The following is a 21,465-nucleotide window of genomic DNA, read 5'->3' as shown; positions in this document are numbered from 1 at the left end:
TAAATCCAGAGTCAACGCAGCCGTCTACCAGGACATTTCCAGAGCACTTCATGCTTCCTTCATTTTCCAGCAAGATTTGCACCTGCCCACACTGCCAAAAGAACCAAAACCTGGTTCATTGACCATGGTATCACTGTGTAATTACTGTGTGATTTCATGTAATATTCTAATTTTATGGGATTTTGATTTCGTGGGTTTCATAAGCTGTAAGCCATAATCATCAAAATTATAACAAATAAAGGCTTGAAATATCTCACTTTGCATGTAATGAGTCTATATATTAGTTTCACCTGTTAAGTTGAATTCTTGAAATAAATCAACTTTTTGATGATATTCTAATTTTATGACCAGCACCTGTACTCAAGAAGTGAAAGAGAGCCCTGGAAACCTTAAAAGGTGATCTGAAATCAAACTGTGAAATACAGTCACTGCGAAATATGAAATTATTAGGCCTATTGGTATTCAAGGGAATCCACATATTCATGACCTTATACTCATGCTTTGATATGCTTGTGTTACTGTAGTTTCAATAGTTATTACCAGCAAGAGGAGCCAAAACTTCATAAGCACACTATTCTTATAAAGATTATATCCTGTTTTTGTCTGTCAGTCTCATTTTAAGAATAAATTCAATGTCTGACTCGCTGTTGTATATTATTTATGGCATCATGCAGATGATCAGTGGTTGTAGTTTTCATCAGTGAGAAACACTGTTAAACAACTTTATTTCTTCAGTATTATAACAGCGCTGTTATCCAAGGCAAAACACATTAACTACACATTTTGTCATTTCATTTAGTTTTTTACGGCTCTGATCTGTGCTGTGACAGATGGGTTTGGTTCACATAATAAATCCACCAAAATTCAATAAAACATTATTTTCAACAACTTGAGCCATTTTTTTCACTTGCAGTTCTTAGTCTACCGTTTAGTCTTTGGCGTGTGTGTGACTCCAGCAGTGAATGATCACGTGACTGATCACACTTTATTAAACCACCATAAGACAAGGCCGACACTAGAGCATAACCAGGAATTAACCTTTCAAAAATCAGCTCCACCACAACTTAAGTACGCTATATTAAATAAAAAGCTTTTCAAACATAGACACTCATATTTCTAAGGACTGAGAGAACAACCTTTAGAATGTGAAAGTGTATATATATACACACACCGATCAGTCATACCATTATGACCACTGACAGCTGAAGTGAATAACACTGATGATCTCTCCATCACAGCACATGTTAGTGGGTGGGATATATTAGGCAGCAAGTGAACATTTTGTCCTCAAAGTTGATGTGTTAGAAGCAGGAACAATGGGCAAGCGTGAGGATTTGAGTGAGTTTGACAAGGGCCAAATTGTGACGGCTATACGCCTGGGTCAGAGCATCTCCAAAACTGCAGCTCTTGTGCAGCTCTCTTTTTCTTTTTTTTTTTTTCTTTTTTTTAGTTTTTATTAAAAAAAACCTTTTACAGACTAAACTTGTGGATGGCAGTGTTAAATATGATCATTGTTTCTATTGTTTTTCTGTTTCTGCGTGAAACAGTTTCTCATCATGTTTCTGTAGATTAAAGTTTAAAGGAGAACTCCGGTCAATTTTAACATTGAGCTCATTTTTTTGTACATTTGGAGTGCTGTCAAGACAGAGAACAACGACAAAAATCGGTGTTGCCTACACCGTGTTATCCTCTTTTTAAAATTTGCACCCTGTTGACTTCAATGGGGCAATATTTAAACCTGCTTTTAGCCTCTTAACATCCTTGATGTGTCATTACAAGTGCCCAGGTCATGTGAGTGATTCCTTCAGAGTGAATCTGACTGCAGTAGATGTGAAAGATATGGATAAAAATGATGTTAATTCAGCCAGCGCTCGTACCTGTATTTACATCCTGTTTTCGGTCGAAGTCCATAGTAATCGATTGTTGAGTTTATGTGCGTGATCATAGGTACTAAACCTATGCGCGTGAACTCGACAATCGATTACTATGGACTTCGACCGAAAACAGGATGTAAATACAGGTACGAGCGCTGGCTGAATTAACATTTTTATCCATATCTTTCACATCTACTGCAGTCAGATTCACTCGTGTTCACTCTGAAGGAATCACTCACATGACCTGGGCACTTGTAATGACACATCAAGGATGTTAAGAGGCTAAAAGCAGGTTTAAAACTTGCCCCATTGAAGTCAACAGGGTGCAAATTTTAAAAAGAGGATAACACGGTGTAGGCAACACCGATTTTTGTCGTTGTTCTCTGTATTGACAGCACTCCAAATGTACAAAAAAATGAGCTCAATTTTAAAATTGACCGGAGTTCTCCTTTAAAGCTGTTCCTGGCAGGACATAAATAAACTCCACACACACACTGAATGCCCAGTCTCACATATAAGATGTCCGTCCACCCAACTGATCAAACCACACAAAAAGAAGAAGAAAGAAAGAAATAACCCACAGCAGGTTTCAGTTTGACTCAGAAGCAATGAGATCATAAACGGTTTTAAAGTTGTACTTTTCCCCATACACTATAATTAAGTGAATAAATATATACAACAATTTTAAATCACGAGTTACTCTCTATTTTACCATGAAATGTAGTGTTTATATGACATATGTATATGTTACGTGTGTGTGTGTGTGTGTGTGTGTGTGTGTGTGTGTGCATTAGGAGGGTCAGACTCTGTCGGGGGAGGATTCACAAGCTTGTGTTTGTTAAGATCTGTTGTGCGTTCATTGATAGTCTTATTAGATCAGGCGTTTCACTGAACAGCTGCAAATGTTTCACATATTTGTTTTGTTCTGTTTGTGCTTCTGCCGTCTGATCGGTGAGTTATAAACCTATTTGTGTTGTTTATTCACATATCAGAGTAATAAACTCCTGTGGCGGTTCAAATTAGATTATTTTCATCCACTGTGATCAAATCTCTCTTGTTGGTTTAGAAATCATGTTTCAATGTTTACAAATGCAAATCCTCCCCAGCACTTTTTCAAAATATAATTTAAATAATTTTGAATTCTTCTGCAGTAATCATAGACAACTACAAATGTAATGGGAATTCAATAATACCAAATCTATTGAATTAATTATTGTAATTAAACTTTCAAGCTGTAATTAATTCATCATATCATTTTTATTTTGCTCTACAGCAAATCATTTTAAAGATCACATTATTAATTCCCTCAAATTTGTCTGTTCATATTTGTGACTTTTCATATTGTTTCGTGTCTTTGTTGCTGTTAAAGGTTACAAACTGATTTCAATCTTTGTAAACTAACAAAAGCTTTAATCTGTTATTTTTCTGTTCATGTTCATCAGGAGTGTTTGCAGCCGAAACAAATGAAATACAGTCAGTGTCAGTGATGGAGGGAGATTCTGTTACTCTTAACACTGATCTTACTGAAATACGTGAAGACGAAGACATACTGTGGAAATATGGAGCTGAAAAGTCTCTGATAGCTAAAATCAGCAAAGAGAACAGAATCTTCTCCACATATGATGATGTTCCTGATGGGAGATTCAGAGACAGACTGAAGCTGGACGATCAAACTGGATCTCTGACCATCACAAACACCACAACTGAACATGCTGGAGTTTATAAACTAGAGTTAAATGGAATGAAACTGTCATCAAAAACATTCAGTGTTTCTGTCTATGGTTTGTCGAGATCATTTGTCTCATCCTTTACAAATTTACAAGTAAAACTCAATCCACAGCATTTGTAGCATTGTGTCAATTACCACAAAGAAAAAGGTTACAGCGAGGCATTTATAAAGGAATGTGAATGAGGCCAAAATTTGAAGGATTTAAAGGAAACTTCAGAAACACTTCAGCATTTTTAAAGGCAGTTTAAGGTTTATGGAGTATTGTGGGGGCAAAAGGTTAGCAAGTGATTTTTCACACTAAAACCATGTTAACACACACACATTGTTCACATCATGTGGCTGTACTTTTAAAACTGAGTATTTTAACATTTACAGATCGGCCCCATTCTATGAAAACTTGTTTCCGCCACTTAATAAAAAATGTAAATGGTAATTGCCCCGTTTAATTGCACAATTCAGAATTTTTTTTCTCAGAATTGCGAGATATAAACTTGTAATTGTGAGAAAATCGATCTTTTAAATTATTTAATTCCGTGACGGAAACAAGCTTCCCCACCATTCAGTGCTTCACTGTAACCCAGATTTTTGCTTTTCTGGTGGACAAATGGAAATACATTTTTGTGGCAATCAACACTGTCAAAATTGCATTAGATTAACCTTAACTTAAAATTAACCCAGAATATTATTTTAAATATTTATACACTGAAATATCTTATAGTTTGAGATACACTTACTGAGAGTGAACACACTACTCTCAAAATAAGATTTATGTTTAAATTTACCCATATATATCTTTATTCTCTCATGTTTTCCAGCTCGTCTGCCTATTCCTGTCATCATCAGTAACTCTTCACATTGTTCTTCATCATCATCATCATCATCAAATTGTTCATTGGTGTGTTCATCAGTGTTGAATGTGTGTGATGCGACTCTCTCCTGGTACGCAGGAATCAGTGTATTGTCCAGCATCAGTGTGTGTGATCTCAGCATCAGTCTCTCTCTACCTATGGAGGTGGAATATCAGGATAAAAACACCTACAGCTGTGTGCTGAACAATCCCATCAGCAACCAGACCACACATCTGGACATCAACACACTCTGTCACACATGTGCAGGTACCACAGCACTGATGATAGATGTGTGTATTTACAGATTCACTCACACTAATGACTCTCTTCTTCAGTTCCTCCAGTGTCAGTGTCTCTGATAGTGTTGATCTCTGCTGGATCTCTGATGATTGTTGCAGGATTCGGGATCTTCTGGATTTGCAGGAAATGTAGAAAAATTGACAGGGAAGGCAAGTGTTATTTACTGCTTTTAAACAAACTTTATAATAAACAAAACTTTACACCCTAAAATACACTCTAAATATTTAGTCAACTGATAACCCTAAATATAATTAAAAAATAATATTTGTCATTATTTTGTAGTTAACACCCTTGAGATTATTTATATGAAAAGAAACCAAAATAATAAAAGACAAAAAAAAAACAGATCCTTCTTTTCTCAAATTTCACCAAAAGATTAAAAATACAAAAGCTTTCTCCACTTTACGAACATAATTTTACATTTTCCATAATTATTCCATGTACATGTTACATAATTTCCTATTGTCACTGTAAAGCTGCTTTGAAACAATCTATATTGTTGAAAGCGCTATATAAATGAAGGTGACGTGTAAAGATGCAGCTGGTGCTAAAGTTAAAATATTATTTGATTATTATTAGTTATTGATTACTTTTGTTCAACTTGTTGAGCATCAATTTCACTAAACAAAGAATGCATTTGACTTAAATTTCCTGCCTGGGTTTGATTTATAAATGATGTGTAAAAACATGTATCTCTAATTTTAAGGTGATAGTTCAAATTTCAATTTAGTCGAAAGAAATTTGTTAATGTAATTTTTTTTAAAAGGGCTGTGTTAAACATTTAATGAAATGTGTGCATTTATGCTTTAACTCTGATGGCCATAATAATAATAATACATACAGTATGTTGTAAAGAATCAGATGTAATTAGTATTGAGGTTTGTTGTTTTAATGCATCTATTATTGTTGAAACAGTCGAGACTCGTGAAGACGAGATCACTTACGCTGAACCAGTGTTCTACAAAAGAAACGCGCAGAAAACGGTAAGAAAATGTATTATTAAGTTATGTTGTGTTTCTCTGTATTATTTCAGCAGTGAGTCAGATGCAATTGTGTTTTTGACTGTATAATGATCCATCAAATACAACAGCACCAAATCAGATGTTTAATAAAAGCCATAAGATGATCAATGCAAGAAAGACTTTTGTTATTTTCCTATTGTGTTGTTTGGATCACATCACAGATTACATTTTTAGCAAGCAATCAGTCATTTGAAATGTAATACATTTTTAAAGCAACTGGGAAACACTGAAAGACTGCAGGACCTCTAAACTTCATCTATAAAGGATTGTAATTACATTGAGGAAAACATTTAAACAATTAATGGTTTGTACAGCAAGACTAGAACAAGCCAATTTAAACAAATGATGTTTTGTTAAACCTAATAAATTTAAGTTCTTGTATCAGATTAACATGTTAGCAGAACCGGTTGAGAACCACTGATATAGAAGATGATGTTTGATGTAATTTCCTCAAGATGTTTAAGTTTGCATGCAGTGCTGATAAATGTTATTAGAAAAACTATATACAGTAACTTTGTAAAACTATATTTCTTGTGTTTTTACAGAAAGTTGAAGATGAAGATCATGTGGATTATGCACCAATCACAATGAGAAGATGAACAAACTTCAGTCTTTTTATAAGTACAAGACCGAACTGTGTGACCAGCGTCGAGTCCGAGTCTATGGTTGAGTTTTTGGTGAGAATCACCATATTGTAGGACGTCCCAGCAGACGTAAAGCAGGATCAATATTTAAAGTATTAAATGAAGTGGTCTCCTAAAAATCACAAACAAACTTGCCTTTTTAACCAATTAAATCATATGATTGATTGGAGCATTTCATGTTTGACTTTTTAAGTCTTAAAGGGACCATGCGTGTAATCTTATGAAAAACACAGATGCAGAACACTCATGAACACTGTGGTCTCATGTATTCACATCTGAACAGAAATGTGGTTTGATCTGCTGGGTGGATGGACAGCTTGTGCGTGAGTGTTTCTGCTGATGGACGTGTGTGTTAGATGTCAGTTTGTGATCGTCTCAGTCTGAGGTGTGAATAGTCTGTGTATAGCCTGTGGTTGAAGGACTTTTTCCATTCCTGCTCACATGAAACCATTGACTTCTGCTCTACAGAACACCTGCTGTACTAAAATATACTTAACTCAGCACTGGTGTTTAACAAAAATATAATATACTTTGTGTGCGTTGATTTTGTTATAGTCTATACTCATGCAGTGATCCTGCAGTTAAGCAGTGTGACACTCTCAGGGTCATATCTTTACAAAACTCATATCATTTTCCTGCCAGTGTCTGGGTAATTTTAAGGATAAATGCAATGTATGACTTACAATTTATGATGTATGTTTGATAGTTGTTAAGTTATTTTGTTTTCATCAGTATGGACGAGAATCTAACTAAACACTACAAAGTACAATCAGTCTTGATTTATTATTATTTTTTATAACAGTGGTCCTGTCCATAAAACAAAGGTAGAAATTTATAGAATGAGATCAAGATCATAATTAGATAGAAAATCTCACCTTAAGTTTCCTTGATAGTGGTAAAGTCCAGATGCAGTGATGAGGACAGCTCAAGATATCCACTCCTGCTCCAGTTCTGTAGGATGATGACGAGTCAGGGAACAAAACACAGGTGTGGGTGAAGAAGTGTTGATCCTACTAATAATACAAACCACTTGTTTTTAATTAAATTAATATCCCTATTAGCAAATATGTAGGCTAGTGGATTTGAATAGGCTACTATTATGTTACTACTCTGCTATTTAGTATAGGCTACCTGGGTGCTCTGAGTGGATTGGTTGTTGTTTACAGGTCAAAGTGTCCACTTCTCTGTGCTTTTCTCAGTCTCTGTGATCTTCTGGTTTGATGTCTCGGTTTCCTCCTTCAATGTGTGTCTGAGAGACTTTTCACCTGATTCATCATCATCTTCATTCAGGTGAAAATCTGCTCACTTAAAATTACAGCACGTCTCCTCAACAACACACATTATTTTAGGAATCATTCTTGAACGGAGCACAGGACTGAAACTGTTTACTCGCAGATTTTCTGATGTTTTTTTTCTTTTTTTCTACTTCTAAGAAAAGTGACATGAAGGCAGATTTACAGTTCATGCGGAAGACAATATTAACTTTGATACCGCCAAGATGACGTCACGTGAACACGGCTTCATTCAGGGAGATGTACACAAGAACTTCAGATGACATTGTACATATTATTATATTTTGTATTGACATTTTTGTAATTCTGATACAAAATTGTATACCCTGTTTGTCATCTCTGTATTGTTTGCAAGCATAATAATAAAAAAGATGTACACAAGAACATTCATTTTTGATCAAATAATAAAAAAAATGATTCGAAGTTCTTTGTGTTGACACTGACAAATTTAATAGCTGCCATCCTAATCATAAATAATATCCTTCATCAAACCTATATGTGTTCCCATATAATGCTTCTGTATTGTAAACAACCTCCTAACTGCATTTCTACAATCCTGCCAGTTCAACGTTGAGATAGTTTCCGTTTCTTTTTACTTCAACATGCGCTAATACTTAAAGAAAACAGATATTTAAACACTCAGAAATAAATATAACAACACTTGACCACTAGAGGGATTAATCACATTCCCACCCAGAATAAATGTGGTAGCTGTATTTGCCAGGAGGGTTTTCTATTATTTTGAAGGTACCCCCGGGCGCGATATTTTTTTTCCCAGGACGGTAGGGGAAGACTCATGAACATTAATTAGGGAAGTCATCCCTGATTGGCCTGATGACCTACCCCTAACCCCACCCCTAAACCTACCCGCCACTGGGTGTCAGATGATCTACCCTTAACCCCGCCCTAAACCTACCCGTCACTGGGGTTAAGACCAATCAGGGATGGCTTTCCTAATTAATATTCATGAGTCTTCCCCTACCATCCTGGGAAAAAAAATATCGCCCCCCGGGCGCCGCCATTGGCTAGCGGACCCCCACCTGCTGTTAGCATCCCAATTGACTCCCATTCATTTTGGCGTCACTTTGACAGAGAATAACTTCACATCTGAGGCATTTAAAGAATCCATTTGTCCATTATTTATTTCTAAAGAAACACGAAAATGTATAAAAGGCTTCATTGTAGCTTCTGTTATGGCCCAGTAGAAGCAATTTTTGTAAAAATAGGCTAACGATTGCGTCATAACCACGCGACTCTCTGTCGCACAGTAGAGAATTACCGTATGGACAGGAGGAGAAGCTCGCGGGCAATCGGGGGGGACGTGAAGGCAAAATGACAAAATAATTAATCAGAATACTTAGCAAAAGTTTCTCCTGCTCCAAGCTCATGGACACCTCCTACTCACACTCTCCGTCTCTGCAAGTTTCGGAAGGGAATGATTCAGATTTCTCTTGGCACAGCTACTAGAAGACAGACGGGTTGCTCACGTCACATCTACGTCGTCAAGCTCAGTTTGAGTCTGCGCAGTACGCTCGACCCCCAGGAAGTAAGAGTTTCTAATTGACTTCACTTTGTCTCCGTTGAATCCAATGGGGTCGCTGTGTCCATTTCTTTTACTGTCATTAGCCGCGTTTCCACCGAAATTACCCGGAACAATTTGTCCCAGGAACTTTTTTTGCCCCAGACCCGTTGCTTTCTGCGTTTACACCGCGGTCTAAAGTACCGGGAAGGTAAACTGTGCGCAACTGCTCCTCCCTGTCTGCGACGGACAGTAATCAGTTTTGAGCGCCACACATCTATAATAAGTAGCCTATGGAGGAGATTCAAACTGCGCTGCAGTTATGTATTGGTTTACTAACGAGGTAATTAACAAAACAAAATAGACGAGCACTGATACTATAGGGATGGCTAGTGCCTACGTCATCGTAGCCAAATACGTCACTTCCGTGTCCAAACCGAATTGGGCTAGAATGGTGCAGTGCTGTGTCCCAAGTTGTAACAACAGAAATGATGTCAATAAAACGATTAGTTACTACCGCTTTCCTTTGGATGACAACGAGAAGAGGAGATGGCTTAAACTGATACGGTAAGCTGGATATCTAACCATGAAAAATACATTTAAGTGCGGGCTAGCGCCAGTATTTGCGCTAAACGTTAGCCGAGATAACGTTACCTGTTGCTGTTAACGATGGAGTGGGGCCACATAAAATAATCGAGATTAAAGTCATTATTTACGGGAATAAAGTTGCCATTTACTAGTTTAATGTGACTGAGTTTAAAGTCGTTATTTATGAGAATCAACTAGCTAGTTATTTATGAAAAGTCATATTGTAAGATATTAAACTTTTTTACAAAAAACAAACATTTTACAAGAATGAACGAGATTAATTACGAGATATACGTAATATTTTACAGAATTAAGTCGTTTACAAGTCCTTTTTTTAGATTTACGTGACAATTTACCAGAATAAAGTCAGTATTTACATTTTTGAGAATGAAGCCATTAACAATATAAAAGTCACTATTTATGTATATACAGTTGCCAAATTGTGTTGCTTTTGTGGAACAGGGGTGAGAGGGACAAGGGTTCTGCACTGGCAGAACCTACTTCTTTTTGTTTATCGCCACAGAGTTCTTTATGTAATGTTTTTTTCTTTTATCCAGGCGTAAAGATTTCACACCTAACTACAACTCAAGGGTCTGTGGATGGCATTTTCCACATGGCAAAGCAGCGGGGCCCACACGGTTTGCCTGGAATGAGGGAAAGGCTTTTCCTCACATCAGCCAGCCGACCAAACGGCAAAAGAAAATGCTCCCGGCGACTGTAGAGGACGAAGGAGGAGCTGAACCAGGCCCAAGTCACCTTGACACTGCTCAGAAGACCCCAAGTAGTTCAAGTGTTTTGGTGCTTGAAATTGAGAATAAGATGCTCAGAAAAGAAAATGACAAACTGAAGAAAGAATTGGAGAAACAAAAACAAACATTTTCATTTAGTCAAATATCCTCCCACCCAGACATAGTCAACTATTACACTGGCTTGCCAGATGCTGCCACAGTCTTATTTTTGGAGACCCTTCTTTCCAAATTTGATCTCCAGTATCACTTTGATTGGAACGTCCAAAAAATGCCCTTAATCGATCAGCTGCTCTTGACTTTGATGAAACTCCGACTGAATTGTGGTCTTGTTGACCTTTCTGTGAGGTTTAACTGCTGCCGGGCCACAGTCACCAACATCTTTATCACCATCTCCAGTGCCCTGTATGACATTTTGTATGTCGGCATGATGGAAAACAAAATTCCTTCCAGATTCAAGAACCAAACCTCCCTGCCACATTGCTTCCAACCATTTCCCAATTGTCGGATTGTGCTCGACTGTACTGAAGTACCTGTGTCCAACACAGAAAGTTTGGACACCCAAAGTCATCTGTACAGTCATTACAAAGGAGGTACCACGCTTAAGGCTCTGATTGGTGTGGCACCTAATGGATTCATTACCTTCGCCAGTGACCTGTATGGTGGAAGCACATCGGACAAAGCAATAACAGCAGACTGCGGAGTACTTCAACAGCTAGAAGCAGGTGACATGGTGATGGCTGACAAGGGCTTCACTATTCGTGACATTTTACCTGCAGGTGTTTCACTGAACATCCCAACATTCCTTGTCAACGGACAGTTCACAATGGAGGAAATCAACCACAACAGACTTATTGCCAGTGCAAGAGTTCATGTGGAGCGTTCTATTCAGCGCCTGAAAACATTTCACATTTTGTCATACATTCCGTACCAGTATAAAAAGCATGCAAACAAGATACTGAAAGTGTGTGTTTCTCTCACAAATTTACAGACACCCATCCTCCGTGAAATAGCATGAATTTCCTCTCACTGTTTGCCACAATGCCATCATCAGCATTGAATTTTTCTTTAACTGTATTCCATATGAACTGTATCAATGTTGTTTTTTACTTGCTAATCAATTTTCCTAAACTCACATGTTAAATGTTATATTTTTTTAAAGGTTTGTTATACATATTATCAACACAACTGTGTTTGATCCTCCATAAGCTGAATGAATAATTTTGTTCCGTTTGACAGCCTGGATGCAACTGAAGCTGAACAAGACAATTAAAAAGTCTTCACACTGATTATGTTGCTCCCACTCAATTTATTTGAACTGCATGTTACTGCTTTTCTTTTTCTTTTTTAGAATAAATAAAACAACAAAACACACAAACATCATTTTAACTGGTACAAATGCACAGATATTGATATATACAAATTGGGAGAGGCTACAACATTCAAACTGAAAATAATGCTTTAGAACTAGGAATGTCAAGATTAACTGATTTTTACAATAACCGCGGTCCATAAATCCACTCAAACGCATGAAGTCAATGGCAGGTTCATAAGTTAAATGTGAAAATCTTATTTTCATAGCGGCCAAAGGAAGAGTTAAAAAAAAAAAGGATCATGTGCAGCCGCGTTTGTCACGTAAAAATGGACATGAACCGTGTAAGCACATGGAAAGACATAGATCTTTCAAAAACATCCACATAAATCTGCTTTCTTATAGCTAGCTAGGTAGGTATAGGTATTGCTAATAATGATAATAATAATAATAATAATAATGATATTCTACTGCCTATTTATAAGTTTACTTTTTATTATATTACTTTTTTATATATATTTGAATCCTGACATCCCTATTTAGAACATGTAAACAAATGCAGGGTTAATCATTTAATATCGGAGAGAATATGGGGCAGGAAAATGTCCTTATAAAATATTTCTAAAACACTAATGTTGTTTGCCCAAGCTGGATCTTTATGGATGAACAGAATTACAACATCCAGCGGAGTCCATACCACCAGGTGGCATGTGCCAGCTCCCGTAAGGTACAGGTTGCCCTGAATTTGATGCCAGTAGTTGTGAGTCGGCTTCATTTTCAGTAGGCCAGTAACTTCATCCAGTTTGAGATAAAAGTCCTTTGCCTCTGCTGCCTGAATTATGGTCTTGTTTCTGGCTGCATAAGGACATTTCACCTCAATGATGCAGTCAGCAGATACTGTCCCATCTGGAGAGCCACCAAGCAGGCCACTGTCAGAGAGAAACACTCCGCTCTCCTGGATGGTCACACCAGTGCGCTTCATGTACTCTTCTTTAGCCTTTGGCTCATGAACGATTCCCCAATCACAAGCCTGGGGGTTGAAAGGGAATTTCATACACAATGGCATCACAAGGTGCTTTATAAAGGGAGAGAAGGAAAGAAATATCAGCCCAACCCTTGTAGTACAATCTTTGTTTACACTTGTTTGATTTAAAAATTACCCTAGGGTCTCTATGTGGGTTTTTTCTGCCACCAAAGGGTGATATGTAGAACTAATTGACAATAACCTTCACTGTATTTGAGAGTAAAAACATTTTTGGTGAAGAAACTTAATTGTACATAAATTTTGAATATGTGATAAAAAATAATGTAAACGGTCTAAAATACACTGTGGGCAAATTTACAACCCTTTCAAACCTAGTTTTGGCTGTTTAAAAGCCACAACCATTACAGCTGAAAAAACCTCTGATAAAAAAATTTGATCAACCTTTTTTCCCCAAACACTATTCATCAAGCTCAGACCTGATCAAAACAATTATTTTTTTGTTTTTAAATAATGGATTTTAACCTTGTGAATGCCTTTCATATGTGATTTCACTGCAGTGTCATGGTTGAATGAAAAATTGTGGTTATAATGGGAGTTGCTGGGGAGTATTACTTAAAATTTGATGCTGCAGAAAAAGTAATGTGCCAAAGCAGATGTTTTCACAAGTCTTTGGAAGATCCAGGAGTGTGATAGCATATAACAAATATAACTAAAGGATATGTTTTATTACAGTACCCAAGGGTTAAAAGAACTTTGTGTCCATCACTTACATGAGCTCCTTGCTTGAAGTTGTAATGACCAAGCAGCGTTTTGAATAATGAAGGAGGGTAAGAGTTCCTCTTCACTGCCGCCAACACAAGACCAAAGTTGCTGGCTGTAACTCTCTTCTTGCGATATGCCATCCTGTTATAAAGAAACACACAACAGTTAACCTCACAGTCACTAATGACTTTTAGTACACATGAAATCAATCGATCCTTGTATGTATTATTACCATAAGTCATTCTGAGTTTGCCCAACTGTGGCCCTCTCGATGGCTTCCTTTTGTTGTGGGCTCACAGCAAGGGATGAAAGGAGATGTTGAGCTTTGTCCTCACAATACCCGGAGTTGGCCAATATCCCATCAAAAGTTTTGACGTGATGGCAGGGGTCAAAAGTCTGTCCCAACAAATATCATTGAATCAGAATAACAACAATTAGATCCCTTCATGTCAACATTGTTCACAGACATACATATATTGAGTTGCCTTGTGTACGAAATGCGCGGTTTGAATAAAGTTAAAATTAAAGTCTGAACAGGTTTATGTCTGATTTGCAATTTAAATCTGTGGATATGTCAAACTAAATTTACCATCTTACTAGGGATATCGTCAATCTTTGTAACTGATTTAATGTTGTGTACATGTGAAGTTTCTGATAAAGCAGGACATGAAACAACAAAACACAAGTCAAACCTGAGGCAGTGCAGGAGGTTCTGGAGCTAATATCCAACCCAGACCTGTAAAACGGTCAAGCTGTGCCAGAGATGACGATGCCCATTCTCTGTCCTCCGGGGTGACAGGGCGTTTAATTCCAGCTGAAAAAATAGCATAAAGGATATGATGGTAACTGCTATCTAACCCAGGCTTAGATTTTACTATGAAAAGAAAACATATGGTCATTGTTTTTCCAATGATAACAAAACAGAAAGCATGACAGATATTTCCAAGTTACTCGAAGAACTAACCTTGTGATGTGGAAGGTGCAATCACAGACACTTTCTTGGCCGTGATTTGCTCTGTTTTGGGTGTCGTGGGCCTCTTCCACATACACTCGACATCCGTGCGGGTGAAGTTCTTCTCAGCCCAAATGAGGAGGGCTGCAACATGGTGGCACTTGGACCTCCCGATGGCACAAGAGCAAGAACTTGCCTTCACTTCCTGTCCCTCAACGTGTACCTGAGTGAAATCAACTTTGCTAACCCTCACAAAAAACTCTTAACAATGCTAAGAGGCAAAGCTTTGTAGTGCACTCTGTAAGCCTGCACTGCTAACTTTTTTTTATTATAGTATGTTTATTTTTTTATTGTTTATACTTTTTGCCCCCTGAAGTCTGGTAGTCACTGTATAAGATACCTCCTATATTTACTATTTAATTGTTCGTTTCCTGTCTATTCTGCACACCCTGAGTGTTTTCTTGAGAGCTGAATGTAACAAGTGAATTGTGAGATCAATAAAGGTTTTTCTTATCTTTGTGTTGCACTAGGTGGAGCCAACAACTAGTTAGGTAACGTCTAATCTGTATTGGGCGAGCAATACTTTTCCAGAGTTTTAAGTTGTCAACAAACCATAGGTACTTATTCTAACATAGCTAAGTACAATAGTTAACGTTACACTTGTACAGTAAAGTTAGCTTGGTGGCCGACAGCCTTATGTTAGCGAGGTAACGGTAGCTACTAAAAACTTGTAACGTTTGAACCGTGACAAATGTACAATCTTTTTATGGTAAAGGGCGACAGCTTAATGTTTGATTAACAATTTGTTTTATGCTCATATAAAACAACAAAAGTCATAGAAATTTGTGCCATTTGACGAGTCACTCAAGAGTCGGGACCTCACCTCAACCTCGTAAACTTTACTTTTCATTGAAGCCTGTACTTTCCCTTTCAGACTTCCACCTGCCAGCACACTAACATTTACAACTCTGTTGGAGTTGTACGAGTTCAAACCCTTTTTCACGGACTTTGGGGTGTCCGCAAAATACGATGTCACCGTAAAAAAAGTGACCGGTTCCTTAGCTACTGCCATTGTGTTTACATTAGACGCAGCGGCTTGGACACGGAAGTGATGTCGTGACGTCACACTAGCCATCCCCATAGCGTGTTCAGAAAGCTCGTATGCGTATAAAATTAGACAACGTATGTTCCCAGCAAACACAGAACGTTGGCGCAACGTAGCCAACCTTCTAACAACGTTTTAACAACATGGCCAAAAGGTAACTATAACTACGTTGTGTAGTGAAGGTTGTTATCGTTGTCACAATGTTGACATTAAACCACCGTTCAGGGCCATTGCTTAAGGTTGTGCCAACGGTGTCTTGACAACCACTGGACTACATAATGTAGGCTACTCGTCACTGCCCTGAAGCGGGAAAATCAGCCTTTTAATTTCCAACCACCTGTTGGGCTCATTATGTTCTCATTCATCATCGAGCAAGGATACGAGTATTGCGTTTAGCCTACCTCAGCTATCAAACGTGATTAATGTAGCCTCGTTTGCACTGTTTAGTTTGTAATTTGATTTTTCCGCTATTTAGTCTCATTCGTTTCTTTGCTCCTCTGGATATGTGGACGTTTCCCCGGTTACCGACCTTTATCGGCCGGCTTTCGGCTACTGTCTGCCATACAGACCCGGTTTTGTTTATTAAATGTTCTGATCTGCCTTTGCTGTTAAAGATGTATGTGCATAGATGTACTGGTTTGTAAACATCTAATCCTCAACCTCGATCAGAAGGTTTGTAAGCAAAGAAGTTCATGACAGCTCCAATTCCCAAGCATTGATTTATTCCAATAAATTCATAAGTTCTTTGTAGGTTTATGAGTGTGATTGTGTGTGGTTTCTGAAATAAATGAATAACAAAAATAAATTAAATAAAGTATCAAATATTTAAATACAATGCTGGCAAATATATATATTGCAGTAATAAAGAAACACTGAATTGGGAATTGCAATATTAAATGAAATTAAACTAATAACCACTAGGCGGAGCTCTTGCTCCAGTAACAGAACACAGCCACCAGATTTGGTGCTAAACAAGATCAAATGGGCCTACTCGTGATAAATCACTTAAAAATACCCTCAAATTGTAAATAGAATAATAAATGATAACATCAAACAAATATTTCAGCGATCAATATCAGTATGGTTAATATATGCATCTGCAATAAACACAGAACGTGATCGTCTATTTGTGAATGTCTGTTAATCGAAACTATCTTCTTAGCACATGCATAAATATAACGACAAAACAACAATAGCATTGAATAAACATACACGTCTACTTATACACATACATGTTCATCTAAAGTATATTGATGGAAACTTACGTTGTCAAGAACGCACACACATCAAACAAACAATGATGTCTCGTTACAGCGGCAGATATAAACTTGTTCGTTCATGTCCCCGACTCCGCCCACATGTGATGTCACAGAATAATTCAAAATAAGAGTTCGACAGGGATTTTATACATTTGCTTTTTATGTTTATTTATTATACTTAAAATAAATTTGTATATTCGTTTATTTCTTTTTTTCCCCCCACAAATGTATTACTTTTGGAAGTGCAATTTGATTCTATTATGCAGTTTTAATAAAGTTGAATTAACGAAATCTTCTGTCGTTTTTATTCTTCAAAGTGTACACTTGCAGCCCAGCAAGCAATTTTGCGTCTAATAGACGTCTAATAGCCGTCTAAACACAGCCCAGACGTCTAGGCTAAAACTAGGCTAATTTTGGGCTGTCAGTGAAAATCTAATAGACGTCTAAACATAGCCCAAGAATAGACAGCTATTGAATGACTACACATATACGTCTAATAGACGTCTAACCATAGCCCAAGAATAGACAATTAGACAGCTATTGAATGACTATATTTATACGTCTAATAGACGTCTAGCCATAGCCCAAGAATTGACTAGTCATCAATTAGACAGCTATTAAACGACTACATATATACGTCTAATAGACAGGCAATATGGGTCTAGGCTAAAACAAGGCTGAATTTGGGCTGTCAGTGAAAATCTAATAGACGTCTAACCATAGCCCAAGAATAGACATCATCAATTACACTACATATACATGTAATAAACAACAAAATGAGGCATAAGGATTCTTTTCACTCAAATATAACAGGTTCTCATAAATGAAAATCCATCAAATTGAATTGAATATAAAGGATTTATTTAGAACAATTATATTAACAACTTAGACAACATTCAAACATAAAAATGAACAAATAAAATATTGGAAAATATGTAAAACAACTTAAGATACTAAAAATTTTAAGAATTAATTGTAAGCTTTATATCCTTCACCACCACCCCCTGCTCTCCCTGGTGCTTGTTTAAAATGACCAGAAATTGCATTTTTTATTTCCCATTCAGTCGCCGAAGGAAAGTTGGTCATCACTGCGTCTGCCAAATGAGAAAAAGAAAAAAATTATTGCTCAAGAAAAGCATTGTTGACAATCATTGTGCAAGCACACATTTTTTTGCCTGCATAATGGTATTCTGTACGAGGCTTTCGGTTCGATTTCAGTACGGATTTTTAAACAGAACTGTTCGTTAGACAATTTTTCCTGCTGACCAAACTTTTTTAATTACAAATGTAGGCATGTCAAAAAGGGCGCTCATGATGTAAGAGAAATCATAACAAATCATGCTCTTTCAGGTAGTGACCATATAGACCTGCATTATATGACTGACAGACAAGAACAGTTTGACCTAAAAATATCAAAATTGAAACTACTTCAGAAACAAACACGCCTACATCTTGGATGCCCTTGAGGTAAGCTAAAACATACCAAAATTTTATTTCAAAGTGAACTATCCCTATAAATCATTCTTTATCACTTACTCATATAACTCTAATGAACATAAAAATATATTATACTTAATAGGGGTAGTTCACTTAAAAAATAAAAAATCATGTAAGCATTTACTCACTTTCACTTGGTTCCAAAACTGTATGGCTTTCTTCTGTTGAACACACACAAAAATATATATATTTTGAAGAATGTTGGTAACAAGACATTTAATGATAGTCATTGACAAGTGTCCTGTATATTCAATTGCTGTACTTTGTTGACTGATTGCTGGATAATTTGCAATAAACAGTGTCTTTAAATCAAATAAAGTGGATTACATCACTCCAGTTCTGAGGTTTTTACACTGGCTATCTGTCTGTCAAAGAATTCATATCAATATGCTACAGCTGGTTATTAAATTAATTAACATTTTAAGGCCAAAGTAAATTTCTAATCTTCTGATGCATTATGAACCATCCAGAGCAGACCTCTCAGGTCATCTGGGACAGTAGCCAGCTACTTTTATATCCCCAAAGTCAAAACAAAGCATGGAGAAGCAGCATTCAGTTTTTATGCACCATATCTGAAACAAATTCACTGAAAACTGAATGTATGCTGCATATTTTAATTATTTTAAATCAAATTTAAAGACTTTACTGTTTGCCACTACCTTTTATTAATTTGAAAGGATTTTTTTTTTTTTATATATATATATATATATATATATATATATATATATATAATTTGTTGCTGTTAAGTTTTATGTAAAGTACTTTGAAAATTTGCATTAAATCAAAAACTATTATTTCTTACTCTAATCTAATAACAAAAATATATTGGTATCTTTAATAATATTAAAAAAATAGTAATGATAAGTTTCATAGTTTCATGCTTACCACCTTGAATTTAGATACATTTTAGATTAAGGGCACACAGTTGCAATAACACGTGCAGGTAACGTTAACTTGTTGGAGAAAAAAATAGTAGGCTACTCTGCAAATGGTAATGTTAAAATGTCACGGTTTCTACACATTATAACAACTAACTAATTTAAACAATGAACATAACTAAAATAACACGCATACTTACAAGATCGAAGTAGAAATTTGAAGGTTTTCAGAGTGTTGCTCGCCCGTTGCTCTCCGACAGCTGCCTCGTGTAAAATAAAACTGAAAATGGCAGAAATGTTTATCGCGAGATCTGGCTAAAGTGATCTAGTCGCGCAATGCCAGTAGTCCCAGTAGTCATGTCTCAGTAGTGTTTCGATTGTGCCATCTAGCGGTTGAGAAATGCAATTGCCATTTGATTTAATTTGAAATGATAAGACAGTCATATCGTAGATTGTGTATGAATGTTATGTTTATGTGTGACAGCAAACATTAAGCTGTGTGAGCGAAAACATTTAAGACTAATATTCTTATACTATCGCTGGTCTGAATCAGGGCTATAGCCAAACCGTCCGTAGCCCAGATTGCTTTGATTAGGTGGGCTAAAGCAGACCGCATATAGCCCGTCCAATTCGGAGCTAAATCATGACTACAGATCGACCATGTCGTGAAATGACACATTGAACCTTGTAGATATCATTACCAATGCGAACATGATGGAATATCAACCATTTCATGGCAAAAAACTACAATTAATCAGTTTTGACTAAAAGTGGGCTACAATAGCCGGGTCTGAATACGAGCTAAATCGTGGCTACGCACAGCCTACACATATAACATGTAAAATAAAGCAAACCAAACAACTTGTAATCACAGTTGACTTTGCTTACATGATGGAATATCATACATCTCACAAGTTATTTTGGAAAAAAATACATTTATCCAGATTAAATGTTATTTGGGCTAAAAGTGGGTTACACATAGCCGGACTATATCGGGTCTATATTTAACCCAGACGTTGAAATGACGGCTATTGCTTGCTGGGAGGTGTTGATAGCCCCATTAAATAATAATATAGATAAACAATAAACAATAAAAAGTATATAATTAACTAACAAAATGCTAAATGGGGGATATAGCAGCATATAAAAATATTGTCAGAACGTCGTCTCTCAGTTGCTGAATGTCACGCAACAACGTTGCTACAGCCCTGTCACGTCTTACAATTCTACGTTGTTACAATGTTGCGAGCACGTAGACAGCGACGTTGCCATAGCAGAAATGCAACGTGCCACAGATGTTGCCACAACGTAAATGTGTTTGCTGGGTTATCAGTTATTGTGAGATGCCAGGGACGAACGCGGAAAATTTCCTCTTTCGCAAATACGCTTAAAAAAAGCCTGAACCCCGTCTATCAATCACAAATAAGGACAGTCTTGTAAATAGTTGTTTGTTACTAACCTCAAAGCGCTATTTCAATACTGGTATAGTAAATTTATAACTTTGGAGTGCCTTGCAATAGATGATGTGTAAACATAATGACTTAATATTATAATAAAAGCTGTGGCAGAAAAGAGACGAGCACTGATAAAGCGTGTTCAGTAAGCTCGTAATGCTAACGTTTAGATATACAAGTATGTTATCAGCTATTGCGGACATTGACCGTGAGATGGCTGGGACGAACGCGCAGAAAGTTTCCTCTTCCACAAAATAAAAGCCTGAAACTCGTCGCCAGTCCACCAGTTTTTAAAATTAAATTCCATATTTGCAGACAGACAACTCTTACTGCATGAAGCCACGACACGAAACGCAATAGATTTTTTAAAAAGGGAGGTTAAAAATAAATAAAATGCTGCGTGGAGTCATCCAACCAAAATTCGGCGTGAACACAACCAATCAGCTTGTGCAGCGCACAAGTCCCACCCCTGAAAGCCTCCACACCTTCTTGCCTGGAAGGATGATAGGAGAGGGCTTACACCATGTGTATCTGTCACTGTTGTTCCGTGATAACCCATACAGTGAGATTATTGGATAACACTGGGAAAGCGTGCCCGTTCTGAGGGAGGGGAACGTTGCGGGAGCCACATTCTTAGTTATGTGGGAATACACATATGAACTAACCTGAGATGTTGTGCCGTTTTACTGCATATGAATA

The 21,465-nt window shown here is 36.9% G+C and overlaps 2 protein-coding genes and 1 long non-coding RNA gene across 4 annotated transcripts; 1 reads left to right on the top strand and 2 right to left on the bottom strand.

The window, feature by feature from the left end:
• The first annotated feature begins 9,645 nt into the window (after window positions 1-9,645).
• LOC311084606 (uncharacterized protein) lies at window positions 9,646-11,851 on the top strand. The gene is made up of 2 exons (XM_084116763.1): window positions 9,646-9,795; window positions 10,374-11,851. The coding sequence occupies exons 1-2, from the start codon at window positions 9,680-9,682 to the stop codon at window positions 11,578-11,580; spliced, it is 1,323 nt and encodes a 440-aa protein (XP_083972889.1). The 5' UTR covers window positions 9,646-9,679; the 3' UTR covers window positions 11,581-11,851.
• A 2-nt stretch (window positions 11,852-11,853) lies between these two features.
• LOC311084607 (uncharacterized protein) lies at window positions 11,854-15,666 on the bottom strand. Of its 2 annotated transcripts, none has more exons than XM_084116765.1 (5): window positions 14,586-15,648; window positions 14,314-14,435; window positions 13,854-14,017; window positions 13,630-13,762; window positions 11,854-12,904 (listed from the first exon to the last, which is right to left on the bottom strand). In XM_084116765.1, exons 1-5 carry the CDS (start codon window positions 14,665-14,667, stop codon window positions 12,443-12,445), a joined length of 963 nt encoding a protein of 320 aa, XP_083972891.1. In that variant the 5' UTR covers window positions 14,668-15,648; the 3' UTR covers window positions 11,854-12,442. The 2 variants fall into 2 exon arrangements, with proteins under 2 accessions (XP_083972891.1, XP_083972890.1); XM_084116764.1 differs by having other exon boundaries at window positions 11,860-12,949; window positions 14,586-15,666.
• A 2,115-nt stretch (window positions 15,667-17,781) lies between these two features.
• LOC311085396 lies at window positions 17,782-20,023 on the bottom strand. The gene is made up of 3 exons (XR_014606809.1): window positions 19,513-20,023; window positions 18,563-18,595; window positions 17,782-18,031 (listed from the first exon to the last, which is right to left on the bottom strand). It is a non-coding gene; the product is annotated as an uncharacterized lncRNA (long non-coding RNA).
• Window positions 20,024-21,465: the final 1,442 nt, after the last annotated feature.

This window comes from Abramis brama, assembly GCF_963993115.1.
Source record: "Abramis brama genome assembly, chromosome: 6".
NCBI lineage: Eukaryota > Metazoa > Chordata > Actinopteri > Cypriniformes > Leuciscidae > Abramis > Abramis brama.
This window is presented reverse-complemented; position numbering and strand designations above follow the sequence as displayed.

Coding starts and splice junctions, on each gene's coding strand:
- LOC311084607 (XM_084116764.1), bottom strand. CDS start 14,667: ATGTGGAAGAGGCCCACGACACCCAAAACAGAGCAAATCACGGCCAAG. Junction 14,436..14,585: donor TGCACCTTCCACATCACAAG/GTTAGTTCTTCG, acceptor CTATTTTTTCAG/CTGGAATTAAACGCCCTGTC. Junction 14,018..14,313: donor AACCTCCTGCACTGCCTCAG/GTTTGACTTGTG, acceptor TTGTTGGGACAG/ACTTTTGACCCCTGCCATCA.
- LOC311084606 (XM_084116763.1), top strand. CDS start 9,680: ATGGTGCAGTGCTGTGTCCCAAGTTGTAACAACAGAAATGATGTCAAT. Junction 9,796..10,373: donor AGATGGCTTAAACTGATACG/GTAAGCTGGATA, acceptor TCTTTTATCCAG/GCGTAAAGATTTCACACCTA.